The sequence below is a fragment of the Erinaceus europaeus genome, chromosome 10, assembly GCF_950295315.1.
Source record: "Erinaceus europaeus chromosome 10, mEriEur2.1, whole genome shotgun sequence".
NCBI classification, from domain to species: Eukaryota; Metazoa; Chordata; class Mammalia; order Eulipotyphla; family Erinaceidae; genus Erinaceus; species Erinaceus europaeus.
The window spans coordinates 17,836,478-17,860,082 of NC_080171.1; the positions used below are offsets into that span (position 1 = coordinate 17,836,478).

A 23,605-nucleotide genomic window follows, 5' to 3' on the forward strand; every position below is an offset into this window, starting at 1 on the left:
TAGGCACTTTATTTAGGCGTCAGGAGAACTGTTACTTTTTTTTTTTTTTTACTTTCTTTATTGAGGGATTAATGTTCTACATTCAACAGTAAATACAATAGTTTGTACATGCACAACATTTCTCAGTGTTCCACAATACAACCCCCACTAGGTCCTCTGTCATCCTTTTTGGACCTGTATCCTCCCCCATCCACACACCCACCACAGTCTTTTACTTTGGTGCAATACACCAACTCCAGTTCAGGTTCTACTTGTGTTTTCTCTTTTTTTTTTTTTTTTATTTCTTTATTGGGGAATTAGTGCTTTACATTCGACAGTAAATACAATACTTTGTACATGTATAATATTTCTCAGTTTTCCACATAAGAATACAACCCCCAATAGGTCCTCTATCATCCTTCTTGGATCTGTATTCTCCTTCCCCCCGCCCCCACCCTAGAGTCTTTTACTTTGGCGCAATACACCAACTCCAGTTTAGGTTCTACTTGTGTTTTTCTCTTCTGATCTTGATTTTCAACTTCTGCCTAAGAGTGAGATCATCCCATATTCATCCTTCTGTTTCTGACTTATTTCACTCAACATGATTTTTTCAAGGTCCATCAAAGATCGGCTGAAAACGGTGAAGTCACCATTTTTTACAGCTGAGTAGTATTCCATTGTGTATATAGACCACAACTTGCTCAGCCACTCATCTGTTGTTGGACACCTGGGTTGCTTCCAGGTTTTGGCTATTACAAATTGTGCTGCTAAGAATATAGGTATACACAAATCTTTTTGAATAGGTGTGTTCAGTTCCTTAGGATTTATCCCCAGGAGAGGAATCGCAGGATCATAGGGTAGGTCCATTTCTAGCCTTCTGAGAGTTCTCCAGACTTCTCTCCACAGGGGTCGGAATAATTGACATTCCCACCAGCAGTGCAGGAGGGTTCCTTTGACCCCACACCCTCTCCAGCATTTGCTGCTGTTACCTTTTCTGATGTATGACATTCTCACAGGAATGAAGTGGTATCTCATTGTTGTCTTGATTTGCATTTCTCTGACAGAGACTTGGAGCATTTTTTCATGTGTTTCTCAGCCTTTTGGATCTCTTCTGTGGTGAATATTTTGTCCAAGTCCTCCCCCATTTTTGGATGGGGTTATTTGTTGTTGAGTTTGGCAAGCTCTTTATATATGTTGGTTATTAAATTCTTGTCTGGCGTATGGCATGTAAAGATCTTCTCCCATTCTGTGAGGGGTCTCTTGAGTGGTTTCTTTTGCTGTGAAGAAGCTTTTCAATTTGATGTAGTCCCAGAGGTTTATACTTGCCTTAGTCTTCTTTGTAATTGGATTCGTTTTGTTGAAGACGTCTTTAAAATTTATGCAGAAAAGAGTTCTGCCAATATTTTCCTCTAAGGATCTGATAGTTTGTGGTCTAACATCCAAGTCCTTGATCCACTTGAAATTTACTTGTGTGTTTGGTGATACATAGTGGTTCAGTTTCATTCTTCTGCATGTTTCAACTCATTTTTTTTCCAACACCATTTGTTGAAGAGACTCATCTTTCTCTGTTATTAAATTTAAGGATAAAAGGATGTAATATAAGTTCAGAGCTTATTGTGTTGTCAAGGTTTCTTTTCTCACTTAACCCTTAAAATAACCTTTTAAAGTAGTTATCACTGACAATTATTATCTCCATATTAGAGATGATTAAACTAAAGCACAGGGTGAGGGGTAGATAGCATAATGGTTATGCAAAGAGACTCTCACGTCTGACTTTCCAAAGTCCCAGGTCCAATCCCCCACCCCCACCACACACACACCATAAACTAGAGCTGAGTAGTGCTCTGGTAAAAAAGAGGAGAGGTTTACAGTCAACAATATTTATACACCTTTTCCATATTTGGGAGCTCCTCTCTTCCCAGATCCAGCTTTCTGGCCATTTTCCAGCCATGACATCGTCTCCCCAAACAATAACTAGGATCCACTTGCATATCATATTTCAGGCTCAGGGAAAAAAACCAAACTAGTATAGCCACAGGCCCTTTGGAATATAACTAAAATATGCCTACTAGCTATCTACAAAATGGAGACACCCCCCCACACTCTTCATCTGCACTATTCCAGCCTTGAGGTTCATGATTAGTCAACAACTTGCTTGACTTTATATGTTAACTCTCTTTTCAGCCACCAGATTCCAGATGCTAGCCTGATACCAACCAGACTTCCCTGGACAGACAACCCCACTAATATGTCCTGGAGCTCCCCAGAACCCCGCCCCACTAGGGAAAGAGAGAGGCAGGCTGGGAGCATGGATCTACCTGTCAATGCCCACCTTCAGCGGGGAAGCAATTACAGAAGCCAGACCTTCCACCTTCTGCATCCCACAATGACCTTGGGTTCATGCTCCCAGAGGGTTAAAGAATAGGAAAGCTATCAAGGGAGGGGATGGGATACAGAGTTCTGGTGGTGAGAACTGTGTAGAGTTTTACCCCTCTTATCCTATGGTTTTGTCTGTTTCCTTTTTATAAATAAATAATAAAAAAATAAAATAAAGTAAAAAAGAGGAGAGGGGGAGAAGAGGGGTAGGGGGAGGAAGGGGAGAGGAAGGGAGGGGAGAGTAGAGGAGAGGAAGAAACTGAGGCAAAGTAACTTGCCCAAGTTTACACAGCTAATAAACAGTAAAGTTAAGCTGGACTAGTAAAGTCTGACTCCAGGGGCCATGTTTCTAAACACTGTACTATAATTCATCTATATGGTAATAAGTAGGGAGTACCAGAGAAGATGAGGAGGAAGACTGTGAGAAGTCCTGTTCTACTCTAATTCCTCTAATGTGCACTTATAATAGGCACTCACCCATGAAGTTTCAGTTCAGCAGACAGCTAGCAGGCATATTATCTGGTTAAGATCTTGCCATATTCAGGCAGATGTATACCTATCTGAGTCTTGTTCAATTAGTCTTTATGGATGTTGTGGTGGCTCCCAAAGCAAATTTTGTGAGCTAACACCGTTTCCCTTAATGGAGGCTGTAGGCATAGAGCCAAAGCTTTTTTTTCTTTTTTCAGCAGAAGCTATTCTGAATTCAGGGCAGAATAACAAGCCAAGGTGAAGCTCAAATGATTTGTCTCAATCTAAAGAACAAATTTTTAGAATGTATATATAAATATTTTATATACAAAATGCAAATTTATTATTTATTTATTTTAAAATATTTTATTTACTTATTTATGCAAAAGATAGGAGGAGAGAGAAAGAACCAGACATCACTCTGGCACATGTGCTGCTGGGGTTTGAACTTGGGACCTCATGCACAAGAGTCCAAAGCATTACCACTGCCCCACCTCCCGGACCACTATTTATTTTTTAATTTATTTATAAAAAGGAAACATTGACAAAATCATAGGATAAGAGGGGTACAACTCCATACAGTTCCCACCATCAGAACTCTGTATGCCATTCCCTCTCCTGATAGCTTTCCTATTCTTTAACCCTCTGTGAGTATGGACCCAATATCATTGTGGGATGCAGAAGGTGGAAGGTCTGGCTTCTGTAATTGCTTCCTTGCTGAACATGGGCATTGACAGGTCAATCCATACTCCCAGCCTGTCTCTGTCTTTCCCTAGTGGGGAAGGGCTCTGGGGAAGTGGAGCTCCAGGACACATTGGTGGGGTTTTCTGTCCAGGGAAGTCTGGTTAGCATCATACTAGCATCTGGAATGTGGTGGCAGCCTGAACATTCCTACTCATGACCACAGAATGTGAGCTCAGATCTACAGGGATACAGAGGTCATATAGGCTCTTAAGCTAAATATGGGCCCAGATCACATCAAATCAATGGGGTTCACAGTCAACAATATTAATACACCTTTCCCATATTTGGGAGCTACTTTCTTCCCTGATCCAGCTTTCTGGTCTTTTTCCCAGCCATGACATCATCTCCCCTGACAATAACTTGGATCCACCTGCATATCAGGTTTCAGGCTCAGGGGGAAAAAACAACACTAGTATAGTCACAGGCCCTTTGGAATATAACTAAAATATGCCTACTAGCTATCTACAAAATGGAGAGCCCCCCACCTCTTCATCTGCACTATTCCAGCCTTTAGGTTCATGACTGGTCAACAATTTGCTTGGCTTTGTATGTTAACTCTCTTTTCAGCAACCAGGTTCCAGATGCTAGCATGATATAGATATATTTTTATGTGGCATCACGGAATGAACTCATGGATTTGTACATGCATGATACCACAACTGGGTGGCCTCACCAAGACAATTATCCCATTGCTTATTTTTGACAGAGGGGTGGGGTATGGGGGTGGTGTAGAGAAGACACCACATCACTGCTCTGTCCTTGGAGAACTCCAGGTGCTATCCACGTGGTGCTGAGGCTCACTCCCAGAACACTGTGTATGGTAAACCATGCCTTCTACTGGGTGAGTTTTCTTGGCCCCTAGAGATATTCTTTTTTTTTCAGATGAAGAACAATATTTTATATAAATGAACACATATCTGAAAATACAAATAACAATATAATTTTTACCAAAAAGTACAGTGCAAAATAAATATACCTACAAAGGATATTACATGGAATAAACTGAATATTCGACATAGTTGGGTGTAGCCAATGTTTTGTTCTGAAAATGCACACTTCAAGAGATTATGACATCTCAGTGTATGATATGAATTGCCAGTTCTACTTGCTTGGGATTACCCCCACGTTTGTTTTTTATTTTGGTCTCCTAAGGCCTTTTGCTTGTTTATTTGTTTCTGATTAAAAGAGCACTCTAAGTGAATGCTAATCTAAAGCTTTCTTTTTTTTTTAATTATTTATTCCCTTTTTGTTGCCCTTGTTGTTTTATTGTTGTAGTTATTATTGTTGTCTGTCTTCACTGTTGGATAGGGCAGAGAGAAATGGAGAGAGGAGGGGAAGACAGAGAGGGGGAGAGAAAGACAGACACCTGCAGACTTGCTTCACTGCCTGTGAAGGGACTCTCCTGCAGGTAGGGAGCCGGGGTTTCGAACTGGGATCCTTAACGTCGTAAAACTTTCTTAATGCTCTATCTTATTCCAAAGAATGACCCTCTGGCACCTCTTATCCAGTAAGTAAACTTATCAGTAAGTCTTCAGTTTACCTTTGGGTGAAGTTCAAAGTCCTTTGGGTTATACTATAAAGGAAGAAATGTGCTGATGCCACCACAAGACAAGAAAAGATGATGAAAGAGAATGAAGTGCCCTATGGGAGAACCAGTCACATCAGCACTACCAGTCCTTCCCTCCATACACTGAAGAAAGGATCTGAGCCCACCCAACAATAAGACCCGAATGACAGTATCTGGCTAGATAGATGTATGTAACATTTGTAACATCTTGCATATAAACACTGTGTATACATGAGTGTCAAGAAAGTTCTAACTACTGAAATGCTGAATGAAAAATTTAACTACTCTCAATTTCAAGATGATTCTCTTGCATATAACTCCCACATTCCTTTACTGAAATCCATCTACCCTTCAAAGGTCAGCTTCTAAAACTGTGAGGGGGCTGGATAGTGGTGCACCTGGTTGATTGCACACATTATTATCACGCACTAGGACCTAGGTTCGAACCCCCACTCCCCACCTGCAGGGGAGAAGCTTCACAAGCAGTGAAGCCAGTCTACAAGTATCTTTCTTTCTCTCTCCTTCTCTGTCTCCCTCCCCACTCTCAATTCTCAATTTCTTTTTTAAAAAATATTTATTTATTTATTCATTCCCTTTTGTTGCCCTTGTTGTTTTATTGTTGTAGTTAATATTGATGTCATCGTTGTTGGATAGGACAGAGAGAAATGGAGAGAGGAGGGGAAGACAGAGAAGGGGAGAGAAAGACAGACACCTGCAGACCTGCTTCACCGCCTGTGAAGCGAACCCCCTGCAGGTGGGGAGCCAGGGGCTCGAACCAGGATCCTTAAGCTGGTCCTTAGGCTTCTCGCCACGTGCACTTAACCCACTGAGCTACCGCCCGACTCCCTCAATTCTCAATTTCTATTGGGCCTATCTAATAAAAAATAATAATAAAATAGCCTCCAGGAGCAGGCACCAGGACTCAACAATAACCCTTGTGGCAATTAAAATAAATTTATTTATTTATTTATGACAATGCAGTTTAAGTGGAACTGACTTTGTTTCACTAAATCAAACACAACCTCCTTTTGTTAAACTCTCTCACTCTCTCGAAATCTCATAGCTCTTACATTCTTCTTCTAAATTCTTTAAAAGCACACCCACAATGTGGCTCAGGAGGGGGTACAGTGTGGGTAAAGCACTGAACTCTCAAGCACGAGGTTTTGAGTCCAACCTCTGGAACTGCAGGTACCAATGTGATGCTGTGGTGTTCCCTCCCTCCTCCTCCTCTTCTTCCTCCTCCACCTTCCTTTCTCTCACTTATGAGTCAGTATTTTTTAAACAGCAACATAAAAAGCATACTGACAAAGAACTTTGCCAGATTTTTCACTTTATTGGAGAGGACTTCCCATACAATAGTCAACAGTCATTTGATTGGAATTATGTGGAGACTTAGTTCTAGATCCTGATAGGAAGTTCAAGGCTTCTCTAAAATTGACACCGTATAAACTGAGTATTTTAATGAGACAAACTGAGATGCTAAGAATTTTGCAATTATTATTAAGTATTATTAATAATTAAGAATGTGTCTGGGATTAGAGAAGTGAGTTGTTAGATTAGATATCCATGGAAAGGGAAACAAATTCAACAAGTTCCTTGTGATGGACTATTTTAATCTTGTGTGAACAGAAGGAGGACTATTCAAGTCATGGTTCACCTTACTATAATACCAATAACCTCAGTTCATTAACCCAGTGAGAATCTCTATTGGATTGTTTCCATTTCCCCTTGAAAACTCAAAGATGAAAAGCACTTCTCACCATTAGCTTTTGCTAAAGACATTTCCAAAGGCCACAGTAGACCTTTGGATTTCTGTTTTAGATGGCTTCAGAATCAAATCAAATCAAATCAAATCAAATCAAAATTTACCTCTGTGTCTTTAGATAAAACACTGAAGCACTACTCTTCAATGTGAACCAATATCATCCATGGTTATAAGCAAATATTTTTCTATAACAACATCAAGTTCAACCTGACATTGTTCCCCACCTTTACAGCAACAGTAATCTCAAGCCAGGTAAGAGAGAAGGCAATTCTGAGTACCACACTAAGAATTTACTTGGAGTCTATATACATAATGGAATACCACTCAGCTACTAAAAATGGTGACTTCGCCATTTTCAGCCCCTCTTGGATAGAGCTTGAAAAATTCATGTTAAGTGAAATAAGTCAGAAACAGAAGGATGAATATGGGATGATCTCACTCTCAGGCAGAAGTTGAAAAACAAGATCAGAAAAGAAAACACAAGTAGAACCTGAACTGGAGTTGGTGTATTGCATCAAAGTAAAAGATTCTGGGGTAGGTGGTGAGGAGAATACAGGTCCAAAAAGGATGACAGAGGACCTAGTGGGGGTTGTTTTGTTGTATGGGAAACTGGGGAATGTTATGCATGTACAAAGTATTGTATCTATTGTCGAATGTAAAACATTAATTCCCCAATAAAGAAATTAAAAAAAAAAGTTTCTTGGAGATCCAAAAGTGGGGGCTGGGTTGACACACCTGGTTGAGCACACATGTTACAATGCACAAGAATTAAGGTTCAAGTCCCCACTCCCCACCTGCAGGGGGAATATTTCATAAGTGGTGAAGCAGTGCTGTAGGTGTCTCTTTCTTCCTTGCTATCTCCCCCACCCTCTCAGTTTCTCTGTTTTATCCAATAAATAAAACATTTTTAAAAAGTCAAACAGAGAGCAGGGATAGACAGCATAATGGTTTTGCGAAAAGGACTCTCAGATCTAAAGTTCCAAAGCCCCAGTTTCAATTCCCCACACCACCATAAGCTAGAACTGAGTATTCTGTTTAAAAAAAAAAAAATCAGAGATCTAAAATTGTAAGAACCTTCTTGGTGGGTTTCAGTTCAATCCTTTGATATAGATATCCTGGCTTTTTGTGTGTGAATTGGGGGTGGGAGGATGGTGGAATAGTACAGTACTTAGTAAAAACCATTATCGGTGAACGTTGAGTATCTCAGCAGAGATGAGCTGAGCACTTACCTGAAATAAAAGGATTTGTGTATTTCATCTCAGAGAAACACCACCTAAGAATAAAACAAAAACTCCTTATCAGTTCAGGCCCTGATGATATCTCTATCACTCATGAAAATCGATTGTGTGCTGGATACTTTACAACATACTTTTATATAGATGATCATGCTTACTTTTGACTAAAAACTGGACCAAGAGAAGGATGTTACTTTTTTAAAGATGTAAAATAAGAGGATTCACTAATTTTGGTTTTGTTTTTAGAGAAGAGACTGAAAAAAAGAGCACAGCACTGGTGTTTCCTTCAGTGTAGTGAGGACGCGGTTTGAGATTCAGTCGCGCACAAAACAAACCTGGAGGTTTAAGAAGGCAAGTCCTCTGCACTACCACTGCATCTCTCCCCAGAAACCTATAGTTTTCAAAGAGAGGTCCATAAAGCCTTAGGAGATTTTAAATATTTATGAGGAGAAGGATTGGTAGTAAGAGCGGAAAGTACAAAACAAACACCTGCAGAAGTCCCACTGGTATGTAGTTTGTAACCCAGACTTATGTATATTTTATTTAAACAGTTGTGCATATTTAAAAAACCACTTGGTTATGGAATTAAAATTCTAGAGTGGCCCAGGGGGGTTTTCACAATGGATACAGCACCATACTTGACAGCATAAAGTTCCAAGCATGATTTCCAGTGTTACACAAGCCAGAATGATGTTCTGGTTCTCTCTCTCTCTCACATCCCTCTTTCTTTCTTTTGTAAATAAGTAAATCTCTAAAAATAAAACAAAAAAAATTCTAGAAGTCCAGCATGCATCTTAGGTCAATTAAATTAAATTTATGGAAGCAGGATCAAGGAGTCTGTATTTTTCTATATTAGGTGAACCCATTGCGTAGCCAAGGCCAGGACCACTGTGCTTCCTCATTTGAGACAAAAGGAGACTGAGACCCAGCAGACTTAAAGGAGAGCAGAGCTAGAACCAGCATCTCTAGGAAGCTCTTTATGCTGTGTCCTCCTCTCTGTACAATTCAGAATGTAGAAATCATCCCTCTATTGTAAACAGCAGCCAAATTGAAATCATTACGTAGGTCTGGGGAGATAGTATAATGGCTATGCAAAAGACTTTCATGCTTGATGCTCCTTAGTTCCAGGTTCAGTCCCCAGCATCACCATACGCCAGAGCTGAGCAGAAAAAAAAAAATCATTATGTGATTTCACATTTAAAAAAATTTTTATTTATTTTTCCCTTTTGTTGCCCTTGTTGTTTTCTATTGTTGTTGTAGTTATTATTGTTGTTGTTATTGATGTCATTGTTGTTAGATAAGACAGAGAGAAATGAAGAGAGAAGGGGCAAACAGAGAAGGGGAGAGAAAGATAGACACCTGCAGACCTGCTTCACCACCTGTGAAGCAACTCCCCTGCAGGTGGGGAGCCAGGGGCCGAACCGGGATCCTTAACCAGTCCCTGTGCTTTGCCCCAGATGTGCTTAGCCTGCTGCGCTACTGCCCGACTCCCATGTAATTTTACATTTATAGAGTTCTCAGGATTTTTTTAAAAAGTACTTCACATATATTCTCTTTTTAGATTCCTATACTGACACTGGAATCTAGATAGGACAAAATTGTTTGAATTTGTTTTAGAGACGAGAAAATCAGAGGTCAAGTAAATTAACTCAGTGGCTTAGAGGTAGGACCAGAATTAAAATCTTTATCTTCTAACTTCTGGACTAAGCATATGAAATTTGCCAAGTGTTTGAGTTCCTAGAGTGTATTAGTTGTTAAGACATGGTCAAAGATACAAAAAAAATGAAGATATTACCCATGTTCAACTGACATATGATTTTCAAGAGAGACAAAAAGAGAAAGCGGGGAGAGGGGGAGAGGGAGAGGGAGGCGGGAATGCCATTCTGTTTGGTTCACCCCTTTGGCTAGCAGAAGATCCCTCCTTAACTGCCCTTGACAGCCAATTTAGTCTGTGAGTTTTCACTTCTTCCTGACTATTGCTACTAATTCTAGTGGGCCGATGGGTTTTGCATATAGATACTGCATTTTTAGGCAAGGCCATGTACCTGTAAAATCCTGCTGGAATAAAGAGAGAGAAGAAAGGTCCAGTTTTACTAAGGTTTGTTTCATACTCTCCAAAGTGAAGGATACAAGACTGGGAGGCTCTTTTTTCCCCTTCCTTCTTCCTCTCTTCCTTCCTTCCTTCCCTCCGTCCCTCCATCCCTCCCTCTCTGTCTGTTCCTGCAGGGACTCTACTACTCCAGGATAACTTTTTCAGACAGAAGGGATGTGGAAAGATACCACAGCACTGAAGCTTTCTCCAATTCAGTAGGGGCTGGGCTAGAACCTGGCTACATGCATGGTAAAGCAGGCAGACTATCCAAGTGTGCTACTTTTTTAGTTCAAGACTGAGATATTCTTTTTTTTTTTTTTTCTGCTTTGCGTTTCTACTTCTTTTTTTTTTTTTTTTCCCATGAAAAATGATGAATGAAATAGTGGGGGTTGTATTGCTAAATGGGAATCTGGGGAATGTTACGCATGTAAAAAAAAATTTAAAAAAAAAGACTGAGATATTCTAAGACAAAAGATCAAATGGATAAGAAAGGGGGATTCACAGAAGTAATTATTTCCTTTGCACAGAATTTTAACAACTGGACAGTTTCCAACTTATATTGTTGAAAATGACTACTATATATATATACCAGTGAGGAAAGCAATATGTAAGAAGTAATATTTTTATCAATAATTTTGAATGGGGGAAAGAAGATCATGGGTAAAGAGAGAATGGCATAGGGGACTAGGTGATGGTGCGTCTGATTAAGTGCTCACATTACAGTGCACAGGGTCCCAGGCTCAAGCACATAGGCCCCATCTGCAGGGGGAAAGCTTCACGAGGGAAGTAGGACTGCAGGTGTCTTTCCCTATCACCCCCTCCCCTCTCAACATCTCCCTGTCTCTCCTCAATAAATAAATAAAAATATATTTTCAAAAGGAAAAGAATGTCACGGACAATTTTTATGAGGAATTTATCAGTCATTACAATCTGTTGCCTTCCACATTTTATTATATAAAAGATTGGGAGAAACTCAGGGACCTATTTTACAAACTGACCAGAGCTGGGCAGCATTAGTTTATCACAGCAGTTCTCAAATGTTAGCATGTTTCAGAGTCACCTGGAAAACTGGGTCCCTTACCTTCCCCTTTGTGCCTGAGAACTTCCATTTCTTATAATCCAGGTTCTGCACGTGCTGCTGGCTCAGAACTCATCCTCTGAGAACCACTGCTGGATACTGGAAATCCACAACGCACTAGAGACACATACCACCCACACTTGTTGACAGTTTACTTAACTCTCTATTACTGACTTTGCAAATGATAATCTCCACAACAACCTGGTGGCTAAAAACAAGACTAAATTGGGGAAAGGTTCTGACTAGTCACCTAAGGAGATACTAAGAGCAAGGACGGGCTTGTGAACTATGTGTTTGTATGTTCTGAAGCAGGGTACCTCTAACAAGCAGGAAAGAACACTGCCCTTTAAAAGTTTTCTTGGTAACTTGACATGCCTGCTTTTCTTAGACTCAAAGAGAATAAGCGTTGTACCCCTGAACCTTAAGTGTTACCCACAGTTCCATCTTTTCTTTCTCACTACTCATTTCCTCTTGAGTTTCTTTAACCACCCATACCTTCCTTGGCTTCTTCACAGTGGTTAGTAATTGTGTTCAGGTTAATTCTTTTGGGAATTCATTAATGCTATACTGTTTTTCATACATATAAACACATACGATTATAACTATACATTTTCCACCTGATTCTAGATATCCAGGGACTCAGATTCAGGTGTTGCAGGACTCAGGTTCAGAACTTCCTTAGAGAGCCAGGGGATAACTCAGCAGACAGGGTGCATGCATTGCCTTATGCCAGACCCAGGTTCAAGATCCTGCACCACAAAGAAGGTGCTTTGATATCTGTCCTTCTCTGTGTCTGTCTACTAGAATGAAAAAAGGGGAAGTCAACATAAGCCCCTTTGTGGGCTCTGTCAGAACCTTGCTCTCACTATAAAGTAGCAATGGTAGGAACTGCGCCCCCTCTCCGAAGGGAGGCTGGGTCAGCCTACTGTGCCACTCTAGCAGACTGGTCCTGAAATGAGCGCAGCCTAGAATGTTCCCAGCTGTGACCATGGACTGTGAGCTCTGACCAACAGGGACCTGAGCTTGTATAGGTTCCTGTGCTGAATATAAACAGATACGGGCCCCAGGTTAGATAGATGTGTTAAACAGTTAATTGAGTTTATATATGTTCTTCAAGTTTGTAAGCAACTCTCTGCCCTAATCCTGCTTCCTTGTTCTACTCTCAACTCCGACACCATCTTCCCAGACAATATTTCTCGTCCACCCCCATCTTAGCTATCAAGCTCAAGCAAAGACACAGGCTCCTAGGAACATACCTAAAATAGACTTCCTAGCTTCTCTCCAACCTAAGGTCCCTACTTTTTTTTTTCACCTGATCTATTCTTACTTTATGGTTTCTGTTATTAAACAATTTGTCCTGCTTTCCATCTTACTGCCTCTCAGCCACCAAGTTTCTGATACTATTACGACTCCCAGATGGGCAAGTGATAGAAGAAATAAACCAGGGAGCTCTTGTATCCCCATTCCATCAGGACCCAAAGTGTTTGTCACCAAGAATCTCGTTTTTATACCTTCAGTGAAATGGAAGTGCATCTGGAAAACACCAGAGGAAGCCAGGCACTGTTTCTCTTATCTGAGAGAAAAGAGGAAAAAAGAAAAGATATCTGGAAGTAGGAATAGTTGTGGGGCGACTTAGAAAGGACTTGAAGGGGAGTCAGGCAGTAGCGCAGCAGGTTAAGCGCAGGTGGCACAAAGCACAAGGACCGGCGTAAGGATCTCAGTTCAAGCCCCCGGCTCCTCACATGCAGGGGAGTCGCTTCACAGGCGGTGAAGCAGGCCTGCAGGTGTCTATCTTTCTCTCCCCCTCTCTCTTCCCCTCCTCTCTCCATTTCTCTCTGTCCTATCCAACAACAACGACACCAATAACAACAACAATAATAACCACAACAACAACAAAAAAGGACTTGAAGGCAGGACCATTGAAAAAAATGAGAATATAGGAGGGGCCAGGTGGTAGCACACCTGGCTGAACACACACGTTATAATGTGTAAGGACCCAGGTTCCAGCCTCCAGTCTCCACCTGCACAGGGAAAGCTTTGTGAGTGGTGAAGCAGGACTGCACATGTCTCTCTGTCTCTCTCCCTTTCTATCATCCACTCCCCTCTCAATTTCTGGCTGTCTCTATCCAATAAGTAAAGATAATAAAAACATTAAAAATGGAATATATATATGTATATATATCACAAATGTAGATATATATTTATAGAATCAGCCCATATTGGTGACCTTGGAAGAACTATTGCAGTGTCCCATGAAGGGGATGGGGACACAGAACTCTGGTGGTGGGAACCCGAGGGAATTACACCCCTAGTATCTTATAATTTTGTAAATCAATATTAAATCACAACAAAAGTGATGGGGAGTGGAGAAAGCATGCATATGGATGGCCCTGGATCAACAAGACAAACAACTTTTTTATTGTATGCTAATAATAATAAATATTCACAAGTCTGTATCTTCTTCATCCTATGTTTTTATTGTCAATTTTCATATTCAAACGTCTACTTAAAATCTATTGTTTGAGGGAGTCGAGTGGTAGCGCAGTGGGTTAAGTGCAGGCGGCACAAAGTACAAGGACAGGCAGAAGGATCCTGGTTTGAGTCCCCGGCTCCCCACCTGCAGGGGAGTCGCTTCACAAGTGGCAAAGCAGGTCTGCAGGTGTCTATCTTTCTCTCCCCCTCTCTGTCTTCCCCTCCTCTCTCCATTTCTCTCTGTCCTATACAACAACGATGACATCAATAACAACAATAATTACAACAATAAAACAACAAGTGCAACAAAAGGGAATAAATATTTTTTAAAAATATTATTTGAATGTCTCAAAAATCTACATGATTAAAGGTGTGACTTTTGGGGTGATGAAATAATTCGGGAACTAGTTAATGATGGCTGCACTGTATTATAAGTATGATTGATGTCACTGGACTGTACACATTAACATGGTTACTTTTTACATATGGATTTTATCACAACTGGGTTGGGGGGAGATAGCATAGTAGATATGAAAACACTTTCAGTTTGAAGCTCTGAAGTAAGAAGTAGGTTCAATCACCCACACCACCATAAATCAGAGCTGAGCAGTGTGCTAGTAAAAACAAAACAAAACAAATCAAAAACTATATTTACATGTCTTGGAACATCATGGCAGAGGAGGACCTAGTAGGGGTTGAACTGTTATGTGGAAAACTGAGAAATGTTACACATGTACAAACTATTGTATTTTACTGTTGACTGTAAACCATTCATCCTCCAATAAAGAAAAAAAAAAAACTGTATTTACAAAACTGAGATCACCATCTCTATTCCCAACCTCTCAAACACCCCAATGTGCTTTCTCTTGCATTTTGTATTTTTTGCACAGAAGTTGTAAATCATAGGGAGTCGGACGGTAGCGCAGCAGGTTAAACGCACGTGGCACAAAGCACAAGGACCATCGGAAGGATCTCCATTCAAGCCCCCGGCTCCCCACCTGTAGGGGAGTCACTTCACAAGCGGTGAAGCAGGTCTGCAAGTGTCTTATCTTTCTCTCCCCCTCTCTGTCTTCCCCTCCTCTCTCCCTTTCTCTCTGTCCTATCCAACAACTACGACATCAATAACAATAGCCACAACAACAATACAAACAAGGGCAACAAAAGGAAAGAAAGAAAGAAATAAATAGGAGAACCCAGTGTTAAAAAAAAAAAGAAGTTGTAAATCACTAGTTTTATCATTTATCTAATTGACTGAATTATTTAATTAATTTATTTATTTATTGCCTCCAGGGTTATTGCTGGGGCTCGGTGCCTCCACTATGAATCCACTGCTCCTGGAGGCTATTTTTTCCCCATTTTTTGTTGCCCTTGTTTTTATCCTTGTTGTTGTCATTATTATTATTGTCATTGCTGCTTTTGTTGGATAGGACAGAAAGAAATCCAGAGAGAAGGTGAGAAAGAGAGGGGGAGAGAAAGATACACACCTGCAGACCTGCTTCACCGCTTGTGAAGTGACCCCCCCCGCAGGTGGGGAGCCAGGGGCTTGAACTGGGATCCTCCTGCCTGTCCTTGCGCTTCTCACCACGTGCGCTTAACCTGCTGCGCTATTGCCCAACCCCACTGAAATTTGTTTTTTAAACGTCTTTTTAAAAAGTATTTCGTGACAGAGCAGGAGCTATCCCAGAGCATGGCACCCTATACTGCAGAGATCAGTCGCATGACCTCATGCATGCAAAGCATGTACTGCACCTCTGCTCTACCTCCCTAGCTCTGAGTCCTTTTTAAGAAAGCCCTCCTTCATATTCCCACTTTGATTAATCACAGAGCTTTGTACATTCCTCCTCATTAGTGACGTGTTGACTTACAACAGCCATCTCCTCCTTTCTGTATCTAAAACTTCCACCAAAGTCCAGGTCACCATCACCACCAACCTCATCGTTTCCAGTTTCCTACCTTCTCACTCTCTCTCTTGACCTCATGTCAAGTGACACTTCTTTATCTATCTAGAGTGACTTAAAATGTCATCTTTTGCTATTCTTTTTGTTTAAAGACCTACCATTTTCACTAGCACTTACAGCCATCGCTCATACGATGATCCCTCTTCCAGATTCTAGTTGTAGCTGACTTCTGCTAACAGCACCCCATTTCTCCCTTTCCTTTCCCTCCAGGCCACACGGGTTCCACAAATTTACAACTGTTGTTTCATCCTTCCTTTCTGGTACTTGCTAACACTGACCATACTTATGTAAATGCCCCTTTGGTTAATCTCTCTTCAGTTACATTCATTCCAATACAGTAAGAATGAAGCACATGGTATGCTTTTCTCCTTTGTATTTCCAAAGTAGCATTCAACATCCAAGACTTTTAATAAAAACTCCTTCTTTTCTTCTAATAAGACTCCCATCCTTTTAGGTTTACCTTGTTCTCTTAGAAATATAACTACTCCATCACCTGTAAACCAGTACTGCAGTTACTATTGCTGTTCTGAATCTAGTGTGACAACAGTATTCTGTTGTCCTATATTTCTCAGAGTTTACAGCTAACGGGGCAGTAAGTTTCTTAGGTGTAGAGAACGTTAGTAACTAGAATCTCTAATACCAAACACCAGCTCTGCTATAAATAGATGTTCAAAGAGAAGCAAATAATGCCTTGTCCGTGTCCTGACCCCACCATGGAGGTGCTGGCACACTGAATTTCTTCAAGATTAAATCCTCTAGGCATTGGCCTATGGATATTTTGATTGAATTCTCTTACTAATGACACTTTTGTAGATTTCACCCTGTGTTTCAGCTAATGGGATGCTCTCTGGTGCTAATCAGAGAATTACAGGAGACAAAGCTAACATGTAACTTGTATAACATATACGTAACGTTATGTATGTATATATGACATATAACTTGTATATAACGAGACGAGCTAACATATATCCTACTTTGACTTTGTTCTAATTACGAGTTCAAAATATTTAACTTATAAAATGACCCACTTGTACATCAGGGTTCACTAAATCAAATGACTATAAGGTATCTGGCTAATAAAGCAAATACCTTTGTTATAAAATATGTAACGGGACTCGGAATTAATTTTAAAAGACTAAAACAACAGTTGCTTCTCAGCTACAACTACCTTTGCTTGGTAGGAATTTGAGTTAAGAGTTAACATACATTCCATTAAAAAAAAAACACCCTGGAAATTTGCATTTAAAAATGTGATGCCTGGTTTTAAAACACTAGGCACTCATTCAAATTTGCAAGCCAGCTGCAACTCAGGGGTAGTTAAAGTTTGACCTTTCCTCGTGGCAGGGCTCCTGCGCCATGAGAGAGAAATAACAGCACATGTGCCACTTTCAAGTCAAACATGGCATTTTCTGAGAATCTGGAAAGTGCTGGGAAAGTTGGCAAACTCCCTACTAGGAAGGAATGTGCCTTAGCTAGCCTTGGGGTAACTGCTTCACGAGGTATCCGAGGTATCCGAATAAATGTGTGACCCTTGGGGAGGTGTTGGAGGGAGGAGATTCTCTTTTCTGGATGTCTTGGCAAAGTCATCTTCTCTCAGGTGTGTGGCAGACCTGTAGACCCATGTAATGGGTAAGGGAAGTAACCTTGAGTTCGCAGGGAGAACAGTTTACAAAAGTGTCAGGCCAACCAGCTATTGGGAAGTAAACAGAGCGGTAAGGAGGTCAGGTGGACAGGGGTAGGGTCTCTTTTCAACGTTGGGAGAGAGAAGACAGTAACTTCTCCTCGGGCGCCACCTTGGGGCGCCTCTTGCTCACCATTGTCCCGCAGCCGTCGACTCCAGCGAGCCTCCATCTTAACGCACCTTTCTGCGCAGGCGCCGGGAAGCCCCACGTTCCAGCCACGCCCCCGGCCCCAGCCACGCCCCCGGCCCCAGCCACGCCCCCTCTCCGAGTCCCCGCTCTTGCCTTCTGGAGGAGTCTGCCAGTCACTGAGTTAGGTTTGAAGCTGGCCACCCAGGAACTGAGATGAAATACTCAGAACTATCCTTCGGATAAATCACAGGCTGTTGTGAGGGTCCAAGTAAATTACAACTAATGGAGAGTGCCGTGAGGAGGAGCCCAGAATGAGTTGGGTCCTGAAGGCCGCCTGGAAATGTGCGGGCCTAAATGGCTCAGAATGGAAAAGGGTGCAGGACAATGGCACGCTGGGAAGTGGAATGTGCAGAGGCGTCAGGGTGGGAGCATGTGTGTGCGTGGGGGCTGCAGGAAGTGCTTTAGAATAGCTGCAGGATGAAGGGGCGATGACTGCCTGTGCTGCCTTGGAAGGTCTTGAAGTTTTCAGTTTTACCTTTGATAGATAACCACTGACCGTTTTAACAGAAGAGAGACTAAAGTGTGTGAAGAGGGCAGTGGCAGAAACGACATGGGCAAGTTTTATTTCTTCCCTTTTATTTGATAGGAGAAATTGAGAGGACATAGAGAGGGAAAGAGACACACCTATAGCACTTCATTGCTTGTGAAACTTCTCTCTGTAGGTGGGGAGTGGAGGCTCGAACCAAGGTCTTTGCACATGGTAAACTGTGCACTTAACCAAGTTGCTCCAGCATCTGGCTTCTGGATTAGTTTTCATTGGTTTAATACTCTTTACTCTTCTGGGCCTTTTATTTCAGGAAGCTGATGTCCTGGGTCCCATGATTCTATTAATTAGACTGGTGATAACAGCTCAAGGCCAACATGCTAGTCTTTACAACACTGCTTTACTGTTTTGTTTGTTTTAATAACTTGAATCTGAAATAATGACTATCTCAAGGTTTGGAATAGAAGGTAATTATCCCAGAAGTGTCTCAGAACACCGAAAATTTTAGGATTTTTTTTTCTTTATTCCTTTTTGTTGCCCTTGTTTTATTGTTGTAGTTATTATTGATGTTGTTGGATAGGACAGACAGAAATGGAGAGAGGAAGGGAAGACAGAGGGGAAAGATAGACACCTGCAGACCTGCTTCACTACTTGTGAAGCAACTCCCCTACAGGTGGGGAGCCGGGGGCTTGAACTGGGATCATTATGCCGGACCTTGCGCTTAGTGCCACCTGCGCTTAACCTGCTGCGCTACCACCCAACTCTGTTTTTTTTTTTTTTTTTTTTAAATCTTGTCCAGAGGTGCTTTATATGACACTACTAGGGGTAGAATGAGCTAACCCAGATCCTTGTGCAGGTCCTTGCTCTTTGTATCATGTGCACTTAACCAGGTGCACCAACCCCTGGCCCCCCAAATCTACCATTATATATAAGATATTCATTTATACAGTTTTCCACATGTCAATTACCAGACCTCAAAGGCTGTTATAAGATAATTTATTACAGACTACTAAAAATCTCCTGTAACAATGGCACATACAATAATCAACAACAGCAAAGATGCTTAATTTTCTGCAATTGCCAGTACAGTTGTGGACAATGCAGCATCCTTGGGAGGGAGGCCCAGGAAGTTGCTACCAAGGGTCATGTCACATCTTTGAGCAAAGGCCCAGGACGTCCCTAAGAACCCCTGGATGAGCTTGTCACTAATCTTCCAGAGAGTACCACCCACCCCTCAAGCCCTTCTATCCGGCCTGTACAGAGGAATCATAGTCCAAGTTCCTTCTGTAGGGCTGAACATCTATGAAGGGATATAGCAGCTGACCTAGAGAGAGGGGAATAAATACAGAAGTTAAAGTCTTTTTGCAAAGGGAAGGCCAGACAGAAGGCAGTGGCCACAGGTGAGAAGGATTCTTTCTAGGCTCGTTTTCCACAACTTTTGGCTTTGTTTGGGGCCTACCCAAGAAGAAAATACAACCCTTCCTCCTGGTCCCTCCTGGTCCTTCAGGTTACCCTCAGGTGCATACACAGAGCAACCTCTAATGTCCGGAAGTATCACTCTCCCCACGACAGGAGTGAGGTAGGGGGGACTCCTGGGCAGGTGGTCCCTGGTGCTTGAGTTCCAAAGAATATTCTGCTCAGGGCTCTGAAGCACCATGTGCACTTGGCTCTATTCATGAGATAGAATCTGGAGGGATGGGATTGACACAGCTCATTTCTGGAAGCAATCTTGTTCGGTTTCAAAGCCTTGTTCTCACTGGAGCCACACAAAAACTTGTGGATTCTGCTCAAGGGACCATCTGAGTTCTGTTTGGTGGGCTCCTGCCCCAGCCATACTTCAGTCCAGACTGCGGGGCCCAAGGATACCTGCACACACAACTGATTATGCAGCTAGACGGGTCCAAGCTCCAGGCCCTCTAAACTACATCCTTGTCGGTATATTTGGGTATAACTGATCTGGTATGGTATGGAGGGGGGGGTAAGAGTGGGTTCTGGGGTTCAGGGGTGTCTACCAAGAATTGTGGATACTGTCCCAATACTTGTCCCTCTCTCTTTATGGGAAACCTTCCTCTGTGGCAATTTCCACGGTCCGGCTCCTAGCACCAGAGGCCTGCTGGTCAGGGATTTGGGACGACACCACCACCCCTGCCCCTGTCATGTTCCTTTATTTTCCCTTTTTTTTTTTTAATGTGAAAAGTCATAATTTCACCAATCCCAGTTCTCCCTTAAATTCCTTTCAGTGAAGCAGTCTGCTGCCTCGAAGGACGTTAAGCTAGCTACACTGTAAGTCTCCTTGGCCCTGTTAGTGGCATGATGCCATCAGGTTGGCAAAGGGGCAAGGCTCTCAGCTTCCCTCCTCTGTGGAACGGGACTCTGATTTGAGCTTCACAAACTCCCGGGCCACTTCATCATTGCTCCGCTGAGACAGAATCCTGAGAATGGTCATGCCCGTCTCATCCATGTGGATCTTCCGTCCCAGAGGGCACCAACAGGCACAGCTGCCCTTGGCTGCTACGTCCCTCAGAGGCATCACGGCCAGCCCCAGAACACGGTCCTCCCGAGCAAAGCAGTAATCCTTCACACATATTTGCAGCTCATAGGCCTCTGGCCCTTCTTCGTTCCCCAGGAGGCTGTGAGCACAGAGTGAGAGACAGGAGGTCAGAGTTGAAAAGGTCTGCCACCCAGTCCAACCCTCCTTTCCAAGTCCTACTTCTCAAGCTGTCCACCTCAGTATCTTACAGCTCCCCAGCCCACAACTTACAAATGAAATGTCTCATTGTACTTGGGGGTCCAGTTGTTGCTTTTTGACTTCGTAGTGAACTTCCTCTTCTTATCACTTTGGTGTGGGCCAACCATGGTCACTTCCACAAAGGGTCGGAACATACCCGCTGTCTGCCACTTGAGGTCATTGGCAGCTACCACTGTCCAAAACAAAGGAACACTGTGAGGGAGCCCACCAGACATTCCCAGTGCTCAAGACCCAGTCAGCATTCCATGTGGAGGAAGGCTGAGCTTCAAGGCTGGAATAAGCAGCCCTTGACTTTGACTAAGACCAGCAAGGCTTGCGAGTATTAGCTTATGCTCCTCACTTTTTATTTATAAAAAAGAAACATTGACAAAACCATAGGATGAGAGGGGTACAGCTCCACACAATTCCCGCTGTCAGACTCCCTATCCCATCCCTTCCCCTGATAACTTTCCTATTCTTTAACCCTCTGGGAGTATGGACACAGGGTCTTTGTGGGGTGCAGAAGGTGGAAGGTCTGGCTTCTGTAACTGCTTCCCCGCTGAAAATGGGCGTTGACAGACGAGCCACACTCCCAGCCTGCCTCTCTCTTTCCCTAGTGGGGCGGGGCTCTGGCTCCTCACCTTTTACTGTGACTTTGTGCTCCCCAGTGCCAGGATGTGTAAACAAGTCCACTTGAATAGAGACTTCTCCCACAGGATCATCCACACCAGACCCTGAGGAGGAGATCGACAGATGATTCCTTCTTATTAGAGAAATCTAAGACCAAAGACCTTATCATTCCAGGTAAAACTGAAGAGTTAGGAAGCTACCACCCTACACCCTTAAGCAAGAAGGCATGGGGAAGAAAACAACGGGAGAAGGGAAAAAAGGGGATAAAGAAAGCTGTGTATTATGCTAGGCTGACAACATTTCAGACAAAACCTCTTCCCAAAAAAGCATCAGGAAATGTCTCAGGTTCCTCAAATCTCAGTCTCTTAGGCTGAGTTTTCTAGTGAAGGATGTTGAGAAGTTCAGAGCTACCACCTTATGAACTAGGTCTGTCTCATAATGTCTCAAGGGAGCAACGTAACCTCCTGTAACATTTTCCCCTCCTCCCCAGATTCCTGGTGGTCCCTGCTTAGGAGGCTGCCTTTCTCAGAAAGATTTCATCCTACTCAGACCTGGACCTCTATGCAAACAACTCTCCAATTCCAGTCTCTGGAAAGGGCCAGTTTGCACACTCTTCTCAGCAGAGGCCCCATTCTATTTTGAAAGAAAACAAACAAACAAAACCTGATGCACTGAACACCAGGTAATTTTTTTAACAGAGCCAACAAGGAGAGAGAGAGAGAGAGGGAGAGGCCACAGTACTGAAGCACTCTTCAGTGTGCCGGGGGCCAGGCTTGAGCCCGAGTTGCACACATGGCAAAGCAGCACACTATCCTCGTGGCTATTCCAGCAGCTTACAGTGCAGAGCTGGGGAGTTCTCAGGACAGCACTCTTGCTAACCCCATAATGAGTTGGATGAATGCGCTCCCCAGCTGCAATTTGGAATACAGTTTTTGAACTTTGATCCCTGGATTCCCCACTCCCAGCATAAGCAGCTCGTTTTAATTCACAGCGTCAGCCCCCAGTAGACTCACATCTGCATGGTGTATCACATACCCTTTTCCGGCCGAATGTCCTCATTAGCAGTAAACCTAATACCTTTCCCATCATGCACTGAGTGAGGACAGGCAAGTCAAGAGGTAGTAGCAGCAGCAAGACAGAGAGAGAAGAATTAGTTAGAGGCCTAGGGAGTCAACAGCCATCCAAAGCAGCTCTGCACATTCTGTCGGGTGGGATGGAGGGAGATTTCAAAGATCTAGGATCAGGTCCTGAATGCTTTCAATTAAACTCATGGTTCAAAGAACAACCAAATTATAGGGAGAAGCAGCAGAACAGACAGAGAGAAAGGAGCATGAGAGCCATGGGACAGGAAAGAGAAAGGTTGCAATCACTTTTTTTTTTTTTTAGGTCTGTAAGTAATATGGGGATGGGAAGAAATACACACATGTACACTCAGACCCTCTGCCTAGACTCAGTCTCCATTTCTGCTCTTAATGCATGCCCACTTCTGGCCTTGCTTCATTTTTATGTGTAGCCTAAATTTCAATGTTCCTCAAAAGCCTTTCTGGATTAACACAGATCCTCCTGGCTGCTACAGGCTATGCCATATATTCAGTTCTGTAAAAGTTCTCCCTGTTGGGGGTCGGGCGGTGGCGCAGTGGGTTAACTGCATGTGGCGCAAAGCACAGGGACCGTAAGGATCCCGGTTCGAGCCCCCGGCTCCCCACCTGCAGGGGAGTCCCCACCACAGGCGGTGAAGCAGGTCTGCGGATGTCTACCTTTCTCTCCCCCTGTCTTCTCCTCCTCTCTCCATTTCTCTCTGTCCTATCCAACAACAAACAACATCAACAATAATAATAACCACAATGAGGCTACAACAACAAGGGCAACAAAAGGGGGGAAAATGGCCTCCAGGAGCGGTGGATTCATGATGCAGGCACTGAGCCCAGCAATAACCCTGGAGGGAAAAAAAAAAAAAAGTTCTCCCTGTCCCCTTGGGCAAGGCTCTTCCTTTGCTCTCTCCACAGCCTGAACTTTAAATAAGAATGAGGTAGGGAAATGAGGTACCATCGTAGTTCTCTTTCATTTTTTCCACCTCCCGCTAACACACTCTTGCTCTTCACGTCTACCTCATGCTCCAGGCCCATAGCTTGGTAAGGTCTAGCCTCCCCACTCCCTC

General features: G+C 42.8%; 2 protein-coding genes across 14 annotated transcripts in view; both read right to left on the bottom strand.

Moving 5' to 3' along the window:
* Window positions 1–17,616, bottom strand: part of LOC103113365 (phospholipid-transporting ATPase FetA-like) — a 120,527-nt gene extending 102,911 nt beyond the window's left edge. For 5 of the 6 annotated variants that reach the window (XM_060199228.1, XM_016188040.2, XM_060199229.1 and 2 more), the window contains exons 1-2: window positions 17,549–17,596; window positions 8,129–8,172 (exon numbers count right to left, since the gene is read on the bottom strand). In XM_060199228.1, the coding sequence (XP_060055211.1) occupies window positions 8,129–8,156 (28 nt within the window). In that variant the 5' untranslated portion in view covers window positions 8,157–8,172; window positions 17,549–17,596. Of the gene's footprint in view, window positions 1–8,128; window positions 8,173–17,548 lie in introns of all 6 variants that reach the window. The other variant, XM_060199227.1, reaches the window with a different exon arrangement.
* A 1,452-nt stretch (window positions 17,617–19,068) lies between these two features.
* The window catches only part of UNC13B (unc-13 homolog B), a 224,666-nt gene continuing 220,129 nt past the window's right edge, over window positions 19,069–23,605 (bottom strand). For 4 of the 8 annotated variants that reach the window (XM_016188041.2, XM_060199238.1, XM_060199234.1 and 1 more), the window contains 4 exons: window positions 22,483–22,539; window positions 21,459–21,551; window positions 20,851–21,010; window positions 19,069–20,719 (listed from right to left, as the gene is read on the bottom strand). In XM_016188041.2, the coding sequence (XP_016043527.1) occupies window positions 20,434–20,719; window positions 20,851–21,010; window positions 21,459–21,551; window positions 22,483–22,539 (596 nt within the window). In that variant the 3' untranslated portion in view covers window positions 19,069–20,433. The remainder of the gene's footprint in view (window positions 20,720–20,850; window positions 21,011–21,458; window positions 21,552–22,482; window positions 22,540–23,605) is intronic. The other 4 variants (XM_060199237.1, XM_007522825.3, XM_060199236.1 and 1 more) reach the window with 1 other exon arrangement.